General features: G+C 41.3%; 1 protein-coding gene and 1 long non-coding RNA gene across 5 annotated transcripts in view; one reads left to right on the top strand and one right to left on the bottom strand.

The window, feature by feature from the left end:
- The window catches only part of plekhh3 (pleckstrin homology, MyTH4 and FERM domain containing H3), a 38,362-nt gene extending 19,211 nt beyond the window's left edge, over nucleotides 1-19,151 (bottom strand). For 2 of the 4 annotated variants that reach the window (XM_026326218.1, XM_026326219.1), the window contains exons 1-2: nucleotides 10,280-10,917; nucleotides 5,238-5,293 (exon numbers count right to left, since the gene is read on the bottom strand). In XM_026326218.1, the coding sequence (XP_026182003.1) occupies nucleotides 5,238-5,293; nucleotides 10,280-10,414 (191 nt within the window). In that variant the 5' untranslated portion in view covers nucleotides 10,415-10,917. Of the gene's footprint in view, nucleotides 1-5,237; nucleotides 5,294-7,670; nucleotides 7,809-10,279; nucleotides 10,918-17,768; nucleotides 17,841-18,974 lie in introns of those variants that run through there. The other 2 variants (XM_026326220.1, XM_026326221.2) reach the window with 2 other exon arrangements.
- LOC117152686 (uncharacterized) lies at nucleotides 3,141-8,290 on the top strand. Its single transcript, XR_004463141.1, has 2 exons — nucleotides 3,141-3,245; nucleotides 7,077-8,290. It is a non-coding gene; the product is annotated as an uncharacterized LOC117152686 (long non-coding RNA).
- Nucleotides 19,152-19,466: the final 315 nt, after the last annotated feature.

The raw sequence follows: 19,466 nt of genomic DNA, 5'->3' as shown, positions 1-19,466 counted from the left end.
GCCTCCATATTCCCAGAAGTCCCAGCAGAGGCAGTGATGCTGGGGCCTTTAGTGGGCAACTTCCTGTGGCGTGCAGGAAACAATTTGACATGGGGATTAGACAGCACAGAGAATAGAGCGAGTGCATCTACAGGCAGAATCTCTCTTTCTCTTGTTGTCCCTTCGAGGACTAACCATTAGCGTGTGCAGAGGAGGAGTATCATTTGAATTAACACTATACAATGCTGAAGCTTTAAATGTGTTGAAAATCATTGTATTTACTCTGCTATAATTTTCCACATAGGAACGCTGACATTTTAGTGCATTGTTCAGAGAAAGGTTGATTGGAAACAGGCAGGACACATTTTCAATTATTTGTTTATGGAAGTTAAGAAAATGTCAGCAGCCCTGATTGCACAGGTCACCTCTGACCAGAAAATATAAAACTGCTAGCTGTCCCACAAAGGAGAAGAGGGGAAGTCAGAAAAGAAGAAATGTGATTTGTGAGAGGAACAAAATGATTTTCCTGTACAACCCCACAGCTTTTTCTTTTCACAATACATCTAAAGCACATCCAGTGAAGCTGTGCCAGTGTAAATGTTCTGTAATCTCTGTAGACGTGAGACATGAATTATCTGTGATGGCTGAGTGGGAACGAGGAGATAAAGACAAACTGTTCAATACTCATCTGTCCATTACTAATTGTCAGTGCATGTCCTATTTTCTCAATTTCACACATGGAATTACATGGAATCTCTTTTCAACAACAACACAAACATTTGTAGGGTAGGGCTGCAAACAACTGTTAGTTCAATTACTGTTTTAGCAGCCAATTATTTTCTCAAAAATTATAATAAATTCCTTCAAATTTCCCACAGGCCATTATCATTTGCCCTCTTTACTGCTATTAACTGCCTCAAACAAAAACTAATTAACTTGTACTGTCAATAATGATATTCTGGGAGTCAATAAATTATTAAATCATATAGATCTACCTAAATGACTTTCTCGAAGTACTTAAAACCGACAGTATTAATGGTATATCATTAAATAATGGCATTTAAAAACACTAACAATACTGTAAAACATATTTAATGCATTGTTAAAGATCCTGGACACAGACATGTGTCTTCAGTTATATTTGGATCACCTCTGCTCACGTTTTGTTGGGTGGAGATAAACTAGGTTAACAAATTCCACAGTCTGCTTAAGAGAGCATATGATATCCCGCCCTAACAGGTGCAACAAAACTAACAGGAGTGTCAGGGAGATGTCAATCATGTCCTGTCTGTACACACCCACACAGTCCTCAGAATTGGTCTAATCGGTCACAATAAGTACAAATACCTTTGAAGCTATAAATTTATGTAGTCAGTTTTTTATCAGCATGAAGTAATCGTTTTCAATGTCACTGGACTGCAAACCTATGTGGGATTTTAGGTTCCATCAGTGAAACCTCACTACCTGTTAAAGCTGGCGCTGACCCTGTTTTATGTTCCACAGTATGTGATGAGTAATGAGTTATTGTTCTAAGTACAATTTACAAAGAGCATCTGAGTTCAGCAATCAGTGGCCCTACCCACTGAGGCAGCGACTGCAACAGATTGTTTAAAATAAAGTTATGATCAATCGAGCTGTAAAACCAATTCACATTAACAACCAAATCAGCTGTTGATAAATACTGAAAAACGTCATCATATTGACCGCAGTCCTTTCACGGTGACACACTTAAATGTACCACATACAGGCAGCACAAACAGTTGATTAGTTAGTGACTGTCTGGTGGTGGTAGCTCCTGGAGCAATGAGTAATTGATTTCAATTCAGGGTCTAATCAAAACGCAGAGATGCTAATTACAGTTAGAAAAGTAACGTCCTTGCTCTTGGGCTCTTCGATGACCGCAGTGGAAACAGCAGAGACATGTCCCAGCATATAAATTGAGTCCTTCTGACCACAGCAACATGCACAGTCGCAAATATGACCCTGACAAGGATGTGTCACTGGAAAACCTGGAGATTTATCTGATGGATGAAAAACTCAGATGGGTCCAAAAAGGAATTCAAACAAATGACCTCAAGCCAGCTTCCTTTATGTTGATGTCCAGGAAAATACACCATACACAAATCACAGCCATACATCAAGCTAATTGACTTTATTAGACATCTGAGTAAGCACCAAAAATAAATAACACTAACTTAAATGACTCTCATTAAAAATACAGTGGGTCATACTGTAGCACTAAATTGCGGTTTCTCTTTGTAGAAACCCATCTCTCTCTCCCTCTCCAGACACTATCCCCTCCCCCATTATGCACAGGCTGGCTGCATGGGCCTCTGGCTGAAGCTGGGCTGGTGGGAAAATGGGAATGTGGTGATTAAGACTGGGCCTATATGACCTCCCAGCTAAAAATACGCTGTTTACTCAAGACCACTGCCAAGAAATTCTGGACTAGGCAGAGGGAAGAGGAAAATCATGTTTTGAGAAAGGAGGAGGAGGGGTGTTTGTGTGAGTGCGTTTATGTGAGTGTGAGAGAGTGTATATGTGTATGTGTGCGTGTGCGTGTGTGTGTGAGAGACAGGAAGTCTGAATTTGTCACTGAGGAAGATTGTGTCGATCAGCAAGAATTTTTGATTTGAGTTTTTTAAAAAGTCTGAATGAAGTAATGAAGTCACCCTGTTGATGAAACTTAGCTATGTGAATTAAAACCTTCTACATTTGCTGGTGTTACAACCAGGAACAGTTTGTGATGGCTGGATGGTTGACAGACGGGCTGACAGACACTTGGACAGGCAATTACCAGAGGCCCACTTCCAGGCTTTTCACGCAAAAACCCACATGTTTCATGCATACAAACTCTCTCTCTCATGCAGGCACATACATTCACACACATGAAATACACTTTCGAACACTACTCTCTTTCAGCCATGACTGCCTGGCAGCTTATACCAGAAAATGTCAAAAGAAGTCAAAGTGGGAGGAGGGGGGGGGGTTAATAAGACAGCAGATGGAACAAATGCTGAGAAAGAGAGATGGTGTAGTCCTCTAATGTTCACCTTCTTTCTGGAACAGTCTGTACTCTGCCCTGCCCCATTTAAGAAACTTGACAGTGAGGAAAGTGGGAATGAAAAAACGGTGATGATGTAAGACACATTTGAGTGCAAGTACAACAGGAAGGAGCGAGCTGCTTGGCACTTTGCAGTGACTGAGAGAGACAGGGAAGACCTTGCACTGTCCGCCTGCAGAGACATTAGCCACACCTGACAGAGGTCAGTACAAATACACAACAAATCTATTACAGGACTCCTCACACAGACCAAACTAATATTATAATTTATAAAAAAATATTATATATCATTTAAAAAATGTTTTGAAAACTGATTAAATTTTCTGGGGGGTGGGGGGGGGGGGGGTGTTCTGGCCCATATACCATGTCACAACATTTTTGACATTTCATAGACTACAGGTTTTATTAAAACAAAAATGAGCAGATTAATAATGGAATAATGAATTGATAATGAAAATAATGGCTAGTTACAGTCTTAAGGCTCACTCTTGGGTTCTGCCTGTAAAATAAATTCAATAAATCCTTCAATAAACGTACAAATTTGATATCAATTTACAGTAACAACCAAAACCTTCCATCTTGTTATACACAAGCATTTTCTGTGCTTCTCTGAGTGGTAGGAAGACATTCTTCCTCACTCAGAGGTGTGCTTGTTCCTACTTCTGTGTGTTGGCAGAGGCAAACCTATCTCCCTCACTAAGGCCTGCAGCATGACAAATTATCTAGGCATTACCATCTTAACCTCAGTTTTGTAGAACAAACCTAAATTTGCCCTATTCATCAACATCATATTTGGGCCATTATTCAAAATATTACTTGAGATTTATTTCATTCCTTCTGGACAGTTCAATTCATTAGCTCAATAAAAGTACAAAGTACAGCCGCGCTTCCTTGCCAGTTACATGAGACTGAGGATAAATAGATATGCAACCACTCGCTACAGTATAATGTCACCAGATCCTGGCTTGACTTTTTCTCCATACAGCTGAACTTCTGGGCGTGGCCACTCACTGACCAGGTAATGGCAAAGCACTACACTCTCTAATCTCTGCACTCAGTGTGATGATTACAGTCAGGCATTTAACACACTCCCTTCAAAATCAGTAGTTAATTATGCCATGTGGCCTGAGGCCACCTCCACTGTACTCTAGAAGTGACACATGAATACACACATCCGAGCCACACCTCTTCTGGGAGTGCTACTGAGGTAGGACTGAGTCACCCAGTCCAGTTAGCCTACCTCTTTGCTCACTTCTTCCCTGTCTTCTTTCTCTCAAGTCTCAACAGACAGCATGTCCTGAGTAAATGCACCGAAATGTTTCACCTTCACCTGACCAACCCACTTCCTGAGGCAGCTCTCTTCTTGTTCAGAATTGTTACAGACCCTTAGCTTTTAATTTATGATGAATGATAGTCTTACAAGTTGAAATTGTGACTCACTGCCTGTGAGTTGGCATATGCACAGTAGAGACTGTGGATGCAGGATGGGGGGGGGGGGGTAATAAGGGCATGAGGCCAGAGATAGAATAGAGAGAAGTCTAGCTACATCACTGTCTGAGATCACAACCCCGCACTAATAGTCAAGATCAAGCTCTACATGAATCACTCCTCTTCATTGTCACAAGCATTCACTTGTAAACCCACATGACCATTTGAATCTCTGTTACTTTGTGAGATGCACAGTTTTCCATGTAACTGGCAGTTTGAGAATACAGCCTTCAAAAAGAGAATTATCTGAGAATTGATAGTTAGTTTGACATAAAAACTGTGATTTGTCACAATCTTTTAGGTTGTAGAGTGATATTTCTGTCCAGTGCAGTTCATAACAGCCACTGAGTGAAAACGGAAAAGAGCAGTATGATCATGTGTATCATGTGCAGTCAAAATCCCAGCACCACTTTGAAATGTCTGATCAACTGTTCATACACATGTGAGTGTGTACCATCTATATGCATACACGTGTGTAAGTATGTCATGGCTAGGCAGATAAGGGGAGTCCCTTGACCTAACATATACCACAGAGGAAGTGAAAAATCAAGTGATTGGTCAGTATGTGTGTGCCTTCCTGAAGATAAATACAGAAATCCCCAAGACTCAGGAAGTACATGGGCAAAAGAGGGAACTATAACTTCCTAAAATTTAGGGGAGGAAAAAAAAAAAAAATGTGTGCGTGAGCCTCTCTCTCTCTCCTTACCCGTTGTTTCCATTGGCTGTGCGAGTTGGTTGAGAAACCATCACCTCAGCTGGACTCTGTCAACAGAAGGGAGAGAATAGGGTAAATAGATGATAATGCAACACAAACAGGAGTCTGTTCATTTAAGTAGTCCACAGGTTAGAGAGATCCCTCAATGGTTTGCCTTCAGTGGCCATGTTACAGTAGAGCATGCAGCCTTTCCTGGCAGTCTCAGCACATAGCTGCTCTGTTCCTGTAATGCTTGGCTTTCACTTGCAAGGGGTGAGCTGGTGGGGAGAAATATGGCATGCAAAACAGGCTCATTTAATATAGAAGTGGGGAACAGAGGAATCTTTTGTGCTGTAGCTGTGTGCACCCCAACCAGTAAACCCTAAAATGCTTTTATTCAGATTATTACTCTAAGAAGGTTGTTAACCTATAAATAGCCTTGGTCTTTGAACTTGCAATCACAGTCAGAAGACTTGCCTCTATTTTTTATTTCATAAAACATATACAGTTTTTGGTAAAAGGTTGTTAGGTTAATGAAAAGACCTCAGGAGTGGGGCTGTATAAAAACACACTAGTGTAACAGGTGTAGTAATGATCGCTATCTGATGAACAAAGCCACAGATTTTAAAATCTCAAAAGTTGACTTGACTGTGAGCCAGCTACTGATATCAAATCACTTTCCCTCTTTCTTGGACAGGATTGGTTTTTGTATGGAAAGTGGGCTGCAAATAGGGCTGCCACTGGCAGACATGTAAAAATCAAATTTCATTGGGGGGAACAATGAAGTTTTCATTCCAGAACTCCTCTATTAAGCAGAGGATGAGAGAGGATGTTTCCTTTCACAGTACTCAGGCCCCCAGATTCCCAACCTGACCTTGGAAAACCCCCATCAGACATCAGAGCTTGTCTGTGTGCAATTTGGACAGATTCCTTGGTGTGCAGGGCAGTAATGTGTGTCCCCGTGGCCTGAGTTGTTGTCTCTGAGCCACAGCCTTGAGCCAGCTCCTGTGGCTGGCCCAGCCCAGCTCAGGGGTTTTGGCCCACCTGAAACATTATCCAGGTCAGCTCTGGGCCCCTCACAGTTCACACCACACTTTACTACTGGGCAAACTTGCCTAAGTATAGCCCATGCCCTGCAAAAACAGTCTACTGCTTCTTTTTAGATCACTCAAAAATAACAAAGAAAACATGAACTGCAAATTTATAGGCCAGTATGAAATCTGTGTTATATTTATAAGGAAGATGGATTATAAGGCAGTTAAGGAAAAGATGAGAGATTGGATAATGACATCTGATTAATATTTAACTCAGGGACTATAAATGACAAACCAAGGATTAAATCAACAGTGTCAGAAAGTGACTTGTGAATGGAAGAGAGTATTTACGGTAATTCATTACCCCTGTCTGTTAACTATGATTTAATGATTTAGCCAAGCCTGCAGCCGCAGAGAAGAAAATTCAGACAGACAGCAATGACTGAAAATGGCAAATCAATACTAATCGTATCAAAGCCAACAAAGCTGTGAATCCATGATATAAACTAATCAGGGCATCAATACACTAATGAGCCAGGTAGCTTATGTTAGAATATTCTGAGTAATTCTCCACAAAATGTGAGAATTTACAGAAAAATAGCTTTCCAATGAAGTTAATGGGCTGTGGGATAAGAAACTAGGATAGCGTGCAATGCAGAGCCCTGGCAAAAGCTCTCCCTTTGGACGGGCAGGCAATGAATCACTCCAGACTAGAGCAAAGAATGGAGGGAAAGATGCCGTGATGTGTTCGTTCCGTGGCTGACTTCCGCTCTTGCTTTCCCTCTGTCTCTCTCTCGCTCTCTCTCTCTCCCTTTAGCTCTCCTGGGAGGCTGAGTAACCAGGAGGAAATGCTTGGGCTCAGCCAGTGTCGGCCTGAAGACCAGATGTGTGGCCTGGAGGTGGTGAGGCAAAGATGCAACGGAAACCAAATATAAACCAGCGTACCATGACACCTTTGAAGACAGAGGGCAGCAGTGATGGTTAATGGGACCTGCACAGGAGGACTGTGCCTGTTTGGTTCAAGTAACAGGATGCACTGCGGTGCTCCACTCCACACTTACAACTGTTCAGGCCCAAACAGGCTTCTGCGGTTGTCATTTATTGGTAAACGTGACTTCATGTTGCATAAAAGCTGAATAAAGTTTGAGTGGAAACATGGAAAGAAGAAAGAATGACGGATGTCCTGTCCTAAAATTAGTTCTTTGCTGTCCCAACACTGGAGGCATTCAGCTCAGTGTTACTGTTTGGGCAGCTGCTGGAGAGCAGTTTCTTTGAATGAGGACTGTAAACATGCGGGGAAAGTGCTCTGACATGGCCCTGTGCTCTTAAGGGCCAAGCCTACACAAGAGCCAGCACTGACTCATGATTCCAACCTCAGAGAGAACAGTCCTGGCGAAGAAGTGTGTTTTACCTATGGCTTTGGTGCTGTGGATGCTTCACATCATGGCACCCTCTGGCAGCACGTTGGAAAAACAACTCTGAAGTTTGTGGCGAAGGTTTTGGGTGTTTTAACCAAGGGGGACTCCACTAGATCTGTGGGTTACTGTGGACATCCCTGGCAGAAGCTGGACAGAGGTTTGTTAAAGTATTTCTGTGGTACAAAGCTCGACAGACACACACATACACCCAGGGAGGTCTGACCTGCTGCCTGAAAATGTGGCTTATCAAGCTGTGGACAAAATGGACCTCTTTGAGTAGATGATGGAACGCAGCCCTGAGCGGCTTTCCCTGGCAATCACTGTGGACCATCACAGTCCTCTATCCCCTCCACTGACACTGCAGAACACCAAACTGTAACAATATCTGTTAGATCTGTATATTCTGAGGTGAACACAACTGGGGAGCATCACAAATTGTATTGACTGTGAGTCTGTCAACTGATGATAGCAGTGGTTCAGCTGTGGTCTTAATTAGTGGCTCAGCATGAACTATTGACAGTTACAATACCCATCATTAACTAGTGACACAGATGAAGAGGAAAGAGGATTTGTGAAGTTGATTGCAAGCAAAAAAAAAAAAAAAAAAAAAAAATCAATAACGACTAACATGGTGAAGAACATGGTGATTTCTTATAACCAAAAAGCGTGTTTAGTCCAACACAGCAGTTTACTAGATTCAGTTACTTGGAAAATGACACAAGGGCATAAAGTGGTTCTACTCCTTAAGAAGTAACGTGTTAAATTGAACAGGCCTAACTGCTTGATAGATTAAGACAGAATCAAATATATCACCCAGATTTCTCACTGACGGGGAGAGAACAACTGTAGAGACAAAGGAACCTTATAACCTTCATATTCATATGTTTTTCATGACAATATATGAGCTTATACTAAAACATGGTAAATGCAGTTTTAAGTGTAAGTCTTACAGGAGAATATGGGGAATTTTTGTATCTTTTTGGACAAAAAGTTGAGCTTCTCAGTATGACTGAAGCTGACACCACAGAGTTCAGGCTTGGTTTGACATCAAATGACTGGTAACTGATGACAAACAAAACCAGTTTATAACAACTGGGTGACGTAGGAAGATATATATTAGTATAACCCTTGACCTTTAAGGCTTTAACTGTTTGATGTAACTATCTAAAAAAAATAAAATAAAACTGATAGATAATCTTTGTCATTGGGTTACTTTTATGACAATATGGCCAGTTCTAATCTTTGTTTGAGGTATGTTTGGCATATATCATATCAGGAAACACTATTCACTGGTAATGTTCATTATCTTTCTATATTTAAGATTGAATGCAATTCTTTAATCAAGGTAGTAGCTGTTCTCCAGAAAACAAACACAGCACACCCAGAGGACCACAATCCTGGGCATGGACCAGAGGCTGAAATTTAATAAGAGATCTGGGAAAGTTACAGGAAGATGAGATCTCTGTGTCTCGCTTTAAAAGGGTATCAAGTCTCATTCTCCTATGATCTTGTATTGATTGTGGATATGGGACACAGTTGGGATCTTCAGACCACCAATGGCCAGACAGATGGTACATTAGGACTAAAGCAGGGATGTTTGCCAAGAAGAAGAGCGCAACACCTCTTTACATACCCCTGAGCAACAGATGTTGCTGTTATCTGGCGGCTGTTGGTACCGTTAGACTTCTGTTGAGGCAATAACTGTGTAAAACTTATCTGTTCCCAACGTTGTCATGCAAATCACTGTAGTGTCACATTGGTTGGTTGCAAGGAAACAAGAGGCCAAATAAATGGAAAGCGGGATATATATGTGGTGGCTCCAGGTGGTATTAAGACTAAATTATAAAGAGAAATTTCTCCTTTAAAAAAAAAGCAAGTGTAATGTGTGAATAGGCACCCAGTCTTGAAAAATACATTAGGGAGAATTTTTTCTAAGAGACTGTACATAAAGAGCTGTACATTGGGTCATACAGAAAGAGCCTACCTCAATTCAAGGCAACAATGCCCCCTCACAAGTGGGTGGACAATGCTGAACTCTCTGTGCCTGATCAGATGACTAACATTACAGAGAAGACAAGGCTGCAGTCTTATTTGCAATTGAGTGGACTGAGGCCAAACACACAGGATCGGTACAGCTTGGATCAGAGTGTTTGTGTGTGTGGGATTGCTCAATGCTGCCCAAACCTAGAGGACCTTGCAAACTTAAAAGTCACACAGCAGCAAAATTCTGTATCTTGCATCGGTGATACAGGCTTGCTTTAAACAGATGACCTCCACAGATAAAGAGCTTCTGAAAACTGTGTTGGTGCTTTAAAAAGAAGGAAAATCTAATGAGCACAAGCTGCATTTCTTGCCTTCTTTCAAGCCTTAAATTCTAAGCAATCTTTACTTTTTTGAGAGTAACGATTTTTCATATCAATAATCTGGAACCATATTGGGATAAAACTAATATTATGGTCCTTAAGATGAGCCCCTTTTGCTAAATGTGCAATGTACAATGTCCTGAAATGTGCAGGATAGTTTCTGATGTCATGCTTGGTCATATTCTATAAAAGCATGCTATGAACTGGGAGCTGGTGTCTAGTGCAGGTGGAGTTTTTACCCGTCCATTGGGAGTCAAGTCCTCCTTGTTGCGCAATTCAAAAGACTCTTCCTCCTCTTTCTCCCCATAGTCCCGTCCTAGCAAACTGAAGCCCTTCCTGCAGCACAAAATCCAGCAAACTCCTTGCATAGGCATTCAAATGAGGTTAGGTGAGTCGTCTGCTGCTATCCAGGTCGGTGAATTCAACATTCACGGTGTATTTGTCGGACACAAGTAACTCCAAGAGCTGCGTGAGAGCCCACAGGACAGCCTCTCCATAGATATCCAGACAAGAAGACGAATGGTGGCAAATTCTCTCTTCTGTCAGAGGGAAAATGTCTATCAACTGCACATGACAACAGTCTCACTCCAACAAAACCGCCAGAGAACCGCTCCGAGGTAAATCCTCCTCCCCGTCGCCTTAAAAAGGCTCCAGCTGCTTCGTTCGCGACACCTTGCTGTCCCCGTTTGAACGATTTTACACAAGCTCAAAGAAAAAAACTAATATCCAAAAGTGGCACTGCAGGTAAAAAAACACAGCGAGTTGAACACGTCTGAAGAAAGCTACACTGCTGCTGTGGGCACTTTTTAAACACATTTAGACAGGTAAGCAAACGTCAAAGCGTACCTCTGTAGAAGACCGACTGTCTGAGCTCAGTTTCAACAAAAGCGTGCAGCAGCTGGGACAGGATAGTGCGGGCACTGTGGCACCGCCCAGAAGACATCGCGTCGACCATCTGATTGGTTGAAAGCAGACACTCCCCGGGATGCCACGCCCATGAACACGCCCCTCCACACTTCCAGAGCATCACATGTCCTGAGGTACAGGATAGTAATCAAATCATCCAAATCACCATGAAGTCCCAATAATGCTCCTCTATCCCCTTTCATTTTAATCACCCACGAATCTCCTGTGATATTAAGGCCATCTGTAGTATTTATACCTTCACTAAGAAAAAAAGGAAAGTCTAATTAGGAAAGTCTTATTTCGACCTAAAAACTAGAAGTCCAGTTGCCATGGCCTCTAGATAACTTCACCTGGACGACTGAGAATCTTCACAGACAGTCTTATTAATGTAGGTTATTAATTCAATATAAATATGTAGGCTATAATATATTACCTATGCATTGTCACTTAAATTTGCCATATGCCATGGTCTAAATTCTTGTTAAAACTGAGTTACATTTGTAGATATGACACTTTGTACACTTTACAAAATGTTTCTTTACAAGTCCTACATTTGGTATTTTACTTATGCAGATTTTTTCTCATTTATCAAATATTATTGAAATGTACAAAGCATTTAAATTCAGGCAATGCTAGGGGTGTAGATGGCTGAGGGGGAGCCATAATCTATATAAAAAGCTTTGTACAGCTTTTTACATACGTAAACTTGACGTAAAAGGTAAATAAAGCTGTTAATTAAATGCAGCAGTTAAAAAATACAGTATTTGATGCAACAGTAGCTTAAAGTAGGATAAAAAAAACAGCACTGCAAAATTGCACTAAAGTACAAAAATATATTTATTACTACTATTATTCTCATAATATTCTTTTGGGTTATACTGTGAATGTCCTGTAATAATTGCATGGCTGTCTGGTGTTATATTTTGCTTATCTGGCTGAAAGACATCTTCATTATCAGTGAGAGAACATCAGAGCATGAATGCCTGTTTTAAAAAACTGAAAGAGAGATAAAATTAGATTAAATCACTTATGACCATCAGTAATGACCCTCAGTGTTTCGTTACAGCTCTTTCTCGCTCTTTATATTTTAGTTTTTTATCCCTTCTCTCACTTTATTTCCTGCACATGCACACTCACACAGTCCTCCCCCACTCCTTCCTCTTCCACTTTGCTGAACAGTCTACAAAGATACAGCAGTAGGAGGTAGGAGGACTGGTGCTAAATCCAGACACGTGATACATCCAGCCCCTTTGGCACTCACGCTTATTTCTCCCTTAATATCCCTTCATTTCCCCTTCTCGGCTGTGTGCAAACTCCCCCACACATCTCAGTCAGCCAGCTTTAACTCATTCCTCACTAAGAAGAGCTCCGAGCTGCTGATCTGTTCACTTCAGCTTGATGGATAAACTCTTTTGAATTTGTTCTTTCAGTGTTTACAGATACTTTTTAACACGTATCCTTCATGAATTCATATAGATGTCATGGATGCACTTTTTCAGCTGAGGGGTAGTCAGTATGCAGAACAGTAAAGCTGGCCACCTGCAGCCTCGTCTTAGACAGACACTTTCAACCAACACTTAAACACAAGTAATACATACATACTGCACTAAATTTAAACCCCCAGTGATCACAGGAAAGAAGAAAGAACAGAAGTTACTTTATTTGAATTGCCTTGGTAGGTGTGTATTTTTAAAAAAAATGTATATATTTGTATGCAATGGAGGATATTTCCTTAACTCTTCCTGAAAGAACAACCCCCTTTCTGCTCTCCGTCTGGATGTATCCACTCTGCAGCCGGATCCTCCCTGTCCTCCCTCATATCCCAAAACAATACGCTGGGAGTCCTTGCTCCCACAAACCTGGAGGAGCATATGTTTTATTTTTAGAACTCACTCCCTCAGCCCATGCTAGTAAAGTGAAAAAAGAGAAAAGCCCTTTCTCCTTATATGGTTTGTGGAAGAGGTGAAGTTACAAAAGGTCAACAGTTTTTCATCATGATTCTCAAATATCAGTAAAGGCCTTTATTGAAATGTTGTGTGTGTTGTCTTTTTATCATTGGGTGACAAAAGAAGCAGCTGAAAAAACTACAATGATATTGTTTATTTTCTTTAATAAACTCTTCCCAGTCTTTCGGTGCCTTTGACTCCTCTCTTCCTCTCTTTCCAGGAGTTGACACATGATTCTCCATTAACACACAGGCGTACACACACTACACACACACACACACACACACACACACGCACACGCACACACATTTGGATGCGTGCGAGATAACCTGATACAGTGTGTTGGGTTGAGGCACCAGATCAGGAGTAAGGCAAATGATTTGGTTAGGGTCCCAGTAAAAACACAAGCCAGGCTGAGTCCCCTCAAGCTGCCAGATGAGAGGGAAGTGTGAATCTGGACTGAAAGAGTAGTTCTGTTGCAAATTAAATCAACATTACTCTTTTACTTTTAATTCAGCCTGCCTTCATTGTAGTTGTTAATAAAACATCGTCCATCTTTTCTTTTTTTATTTTAGGCTTTGTTCCACCCGATTCCTGTCTGCCACTCCTTACAACAAAATTGGCATGTGGGATTTCCAGCAGACGCAGAGTAGACAAGTTGCACATGTCAAGTTGATTGGAGCCAGAGTAGAGCACTCTTCCCCCTGTTCTCTCTCTTTTACCCTGTACCTTTCGCTCTCTCCCCCTTTCCCCGTCTGCAGGGTCTTGTTTCACTGTAGCCGTCATCACAGCCACACTCATATGTTGTTGGACCAGATTGATTGTCATGAGAAAGGGATGTGAAATCTAGTCAGCAAAGAAGCTGCCTGCACGGTTCATATTTGGGTGACTGTATGTTGTTTTTCTTTTGAGTGCTCTCTGATGATTGATCAAAACGTATGATTCTGTTTGAGGTGGTTAAGGGTTTTTTTTTTAACTGAGCTTCAAATGTGGTCTACAGGAACATATAGAAATGATTCAGTAAGAAGCTCTGTGTCTGTTTAAAACAGCTACACCCGCTGCATGAACCTCTCTACCAAAGATCAACCCAAAGACAGAGTTTATCTGACAAGCCTGGGCTAAGGATTTAGGATAGGAACTGACCCCCAGTGACCCCGTCACCTTTGAGTCAGACAGGATTTCCTCCCTGCAGTGTCCAGTATTGAACTTAACCATCATCCTGCCGTGCCACCATCCCACCAACCTAGTGTGTTTAGGTCCAGCAGAGGTTTAGGCTGTGTTAGTGAACAGAGGACTGCTGTTTGACGGCTGTTGGCCCATGTAATGAGATAGGGCTGGTGTGGAACTCCAACTACTGCACCACTTGACCTGAAATTCCCACTGTGAAACATCCAGCTGTGTATGTGGATCATTTTTGACAGGCAAACTGTATGTGTGGAAAACAGGCAAAATACTAATGGAAGAGGTAATTAAATGAAAGATTAAAAACCTGGAAAGAATAAGACTTGTTCTGGGGTTTAAAAAGAGCTACAGGGGGTTAATACTATGTTCAGTACCTTCTGTCTTCCTGTCCTGTCATAATGTGCATGCTTAGGAAACAGTGTTTACCAGTATTAGAGACACCACAGGAAGGGAGGTGTTTCTAACCCTGGCTGTGGGCACATCTGTTCCTGGGGACTGTGTGGCACACAGACTTGTGTCAAGGGAAGGCCAGGCCAGGGAAAACATTCTCGGCTTCAACTTCTGACCCTCTCGCCCCAGTTAACCTCTCGCATTCCCCATTTCCCCTCCTTGCCTGGTTTCATTACAGTAACCCTTAGCACTCCCAACTCTTACACAGCGGCTCAGCTTGTCAACACAAACTGTCCCCAGAACTTGTGCAATGGATAAATAATTGTGTTGCAAGCTGGCTTCTTGAATTTTAAGAGCTTCAGTGACACTCTATACCTGGGACATCCATCCTACCATTAGACTATGGATCCATTATAGTCTCCATATGAAAGTAGCTATCAATTTTCATATCACAGTTGAGAACATATACAAGGAGTGACATAGTCCTAGCCACTAGCATTGCCTTGGACTTTTATTGTACTTTGTTTGCTACAGTTATTTGGTGAAAGCATGCAACACAAGGCACAACTTGTAACTATGTTCTGTCCAAAAGATATATTTTCACTTTTAATATTATTTGTTTCTGGAACCATTTACATCCTTCACACCATTCATTAAATGTAATAGCTAAATTATTCAGTCTTTAAAGGCTTTGCATCATAATCCATGAATTACTGGTATTTGGACAGCACACATTCCTCAGCACGGGGAAAATGAAAATAAGAGCAGATACAATACCGGATGCCTTGTTATCTCTAACCGACATCAAAAGCCAGCTGAAAAGGAGTTGTACTGCAATCAGAGAGGCAGAGAGAAATATGGGAGGTTGATAATGGTGGATAGTCAACTATTGCAGATAAAATGCCAGGAGAGCCAAGACTATAAGTTGGACAGGAGACACAACAACTGACAAAGCAAACAAAACAGTGGAAATATGCCCTCATATTGTCTGGTATTTTCACATCAAAGGGGAAATAAAGAACAGAAGACACATTTGCACAACATATTCTCTTACTTCTGGTTTCTGATTTATAATGACACTGAACAATTAGCTCTTCCTTATTCCTGTGAATTCCCTATTAATCTTACTGGAAATTGTTGTAGTATCGACATGCCGGCCAAATTCGAATAAATTATGATTAACTTGTGATGTTTGGGGAAGAGTGTTGTGTTAACAGTTGTGGTACTGTAGGTTAAAAGCAGTGTTAGGGTGAGAGAGAGAAGATAAACGTATTGACAGTTGGAGAAGCTGGGCAGACAGCCAGAGTCCTTTAGCTATTTTTAGGATGCTGACTGTGTGAAAGTACACCGAACACAAAACTGATGACACACTGCCAAAATTTGAACCTGTGCTGGATTAGTAGGGTCTGTGTGCACATGCATTATTTTGTATGTGCATGTGCGTACTATGTATGTGCTTTGGGGTGCATATGCATCCAGTGCAAAGGATGCAGAACTGACTAACTGTATCTCAGTGTGCATATTAATGGAAGATTGATTTAACTGGTGTTCACCACAGAAAGATGGACATGTCAAAAGGATTTGGAGAATAACTGGACCTGTCTCCTATTTGTGAAGAAGTGTAGTCCTGTGCATCTTTCCTCAGACGTGCTCTTGTTTCCTGTGTTTAGATATCAGCCATGAGAGCCACTCTTAACACTAAAAGCAGCATAATTATTGAATATGGAAAAAGTGCCCACTGTTTTACGTTAGTCTGGGCAGCAGCCCTTCACAGAACAACAGAGTAACTGAGTAATTCCTGTGGTCCAATTTGATATTGGGTGTCTTTACGGGGAAACCCACCCTAAAACAGAACTGCATACTCCCATTATCTTCCAGATTCAAAGCGCTATTGTAAACAGGAACCACACTCAAAGCAAGAAAGAAGAAAACCAAGGCTCCAGTGACAATGAATGAGAAACCGGTCTTCTGGATACTTATCTGGTTTGAACTTTTTACACTTTAATTACTTTAGCTGAAAGTTCAAAAAAGATCCGGCATTTATATTGCCAGGAAATCATCAAACATAATGACGACTCTGCACACAAAGGGACTCTGCTATTCATAGTTAATAGGGCAGCTTGAGGAACTATACAGGAGATGGAGTCATTCTGAGGCATCTCCATCTTTATTAGACAGTTCAATGAAATGAGGCCGACAATGAGACGACTTTCTAGATAAGTTAATGATTTGACCTCATCCAGCCAAATTAGTCAGACAGGCAAAAGCACACCAAAAAGTGAAAATATTTTTCTACACTGCACTTAAGGTCAGCATCATATCAAAAACAAAAAAAAATTATGTGAGCCAAGTTAGTGTAACTTCGGTGTGTTTAAGAAAATGTATATTACTATATAATTGGTTTGTGTATATGTGTGTGCCCGTCTGCCTGTGTGTTGACTCATATTTCTTTCAGGACACTATCCAGGCTGTTGCTAGATGCCATGACCTCCAAGAGCAATATTCATGGGCACAGAAGGTGAATCCTGCAAGGAGGTGTAGGGCTGTATTTTATTTCTACACCCTCCCCCTATACTCCGAACACACACATGCATATATCCCTGCCCCCCCCCCCACACACAAAAACACACTCAAACTCATACACTGGATATCCCAGTGGTTCATCATCAGACACAATATCTTCTCCCAACATAACTCTTTTTCTTCTTTTTTGACAAAAGGAAGAAGAGTCTTGTTTTAAGGGGTAGGATTGTTTAGGATGCATCCAAAATCTTTAATAGTACTTTTAATTTTCAACCAAGAATAGTTTTAGTATGGCATCACTGCACACTGGTCCTAAACACTCCTGACACTACAAATCGGAATAGGTCTCCCTTCCATTAGTCGCACCAATTGCTGATTTACTGATGCCCCAACCCCCACCCCACCTGCAGTCTGTGAATGGAGTGGGGCTCAGCATAGAGAGGACAAGCTGTTCTGTAGCCTTGCTGGCAAAGCTACTTTACTGGAGCTCAGCTCCCAGGAACTGAGCTGGGGAGGGGATGGACACAGTTTGCACGTCTAGCCAGATATCTCAGAGTGTTAGTGCGTGTGGCTGTGGAAAGCAAAGTGTACTGTAGAAAGGGGTCAGCATAACTTCTAAGAAAATATATTTGCTGATCTTATGAATTACCAACTGCCTTATTGCTTCTGACCTTCTTGCAAACGTGCAAACTTGCCAGACTTAGTCTGTGTCCTCTTGAGAACCATTCAGTTGACGCTAAACACAAACACAGACACACTACTGTTTATCCAACCTGATTACCTTCATGCTTTGTCACTTGGTGTGGCGCTTTTCATCCTCACTCATCATCCTCCCAGCTGCAACTGTCATTTGCTACAGTCAGCAGTTCAAATCAAACAAAGGCCAAGGCAGGGCAACAAAAGAGAAGACAGTGGGCAAACAAACTGGGAGGCAGACTAAATAACTGCATCTTGTCTGTGCTGCATGAGGGAAACACAACCCAGTGGTGTGAGTGTGTCATTGGCTGTGGTTCTCCATCTGTGTATGTGTGAATTTCTGTGTGCTTATGTATGTGTGTGTGCATGTGTTTGTGTTGGCAGCAAACATGAGAAACAAAAGTGTCTCAGCTCCATGCATCTGTGCTAGGGTGAAGCTGATGTTGGTATTTAAACTCAATGCAGGTGTAAGTGCTTTTGTCTTTGTGGAGCTGCCGCTGTGCATACATCCCCAATGTCTCCTTTGTGAATAAATGAATGTAAGCGTGTGTTTGCTAATTAGGAAGCGCCTGTATGTGTGTAAAGGCTAACAGCAACCCGTGTTATGGCACACAATCACAAATATGACAATGGTTGCTTTAACAGAGTGGAATCTGATGAGAGGTGTCTTACAGACCTTTGTGTTTTAATGAGAAAGTAGATAAAAGAATAACCTCTCCACCCGAAGTGATAATACAGAGAAAAACGAGAACATAAAAAAGCCATATTCCTCTTAAAGTGCAACAGTTTAAGTTATGGAGAAAAAAAACATAGATAAAGATATTTGGTTGGTAAATGCAATTTAACTGAAAGAAACAGTCTGACATTTTGGGAAATAGATTTAGATTTCTTGTAGAGAGTCCCATGATAAGATTGATACCAATCTCATGTCATGGTAAAATTAACTTACCAACTCCCAGAAACAGGTTAGTTTGTAACTTAGAACTCAGACTGGAAACTGAGGTAAAGTTACCTGTCTAAAGGTAACAAATTCCACTTAAAACCTAAAAACCTACAAATTATAACTCAGTGTTTTTTGCCAATTATATGTCAAACTATATCTTGCATATGTGCTAATCTAACTGGCTGCTGGCTACAAAGCTGAAAATTTACCATGTAGACATGAGAATGGTTTTGATTTTCACATCTAACTCTTGGAAAGAAAACAAATAAGTGTGTCTCCTAATATGTCAAGCTATTCTTTTAAACTTAAGATCCACATGCCAGTGTTACTTGATTTTCACACATTTACCTCACTCACAATCCGTGTCCTGAAAGTTGGTTGGAGTGATCAAACAGGTTATACGCAGCTGTCTTGGCCACACCTGTTGAGCTGACACTGAGGGAAGATCTGTAGAGGTGGGATACTGGTCTGTTTATCCCCTGCTGAGCCTATTTTCAGACAGGATTGGCTCTCACCAGCAGGAGTTCATGCTGGTCTAGGGACACCTGAGAGAAAGGCTGTGTTAATAGTCTTGTTTAAACACCTGTCCTTAAACACAACTGCTGAATTCTCCATATTTTCAAACCAGCCACTGTCAGCATAATTCATCTCTGTTGTTTTTGTTTGTTTGTTTTTTTATGTATCAGATACAGATAAATAAAGAAGGTGCTTGTTACACAAATATTTGCAGATTCCTTGATCCAGTGTCATGAGAAGTAGCATTAAGCCACGATAACAGATCAGCAAAGCCATCTCTTGGAAGCATCTGGGTTTGTTCATGACCTTTTATCATTGTTTGTG

Source organism: Mastacembelus armatus, chromosome 8 (assembly GCF_900324485.2).
Source record: "Mastacembelus armatus chromosome 8, fMasArm1.2, whole genome shotgun sequence".
In the NCBI taxonomy this organism is placed as follows: Eukaryota; Metazoa; Chordata; class Actinopteri; order Synbranchiformes; family Mastacembelidae; genus Mastacembelus; species Mastacembelus armatus.
Note: the sequence above shows the minus strand (reverse complement) of the source record. Positions and strands in the feature narration are given on the sequence as shown.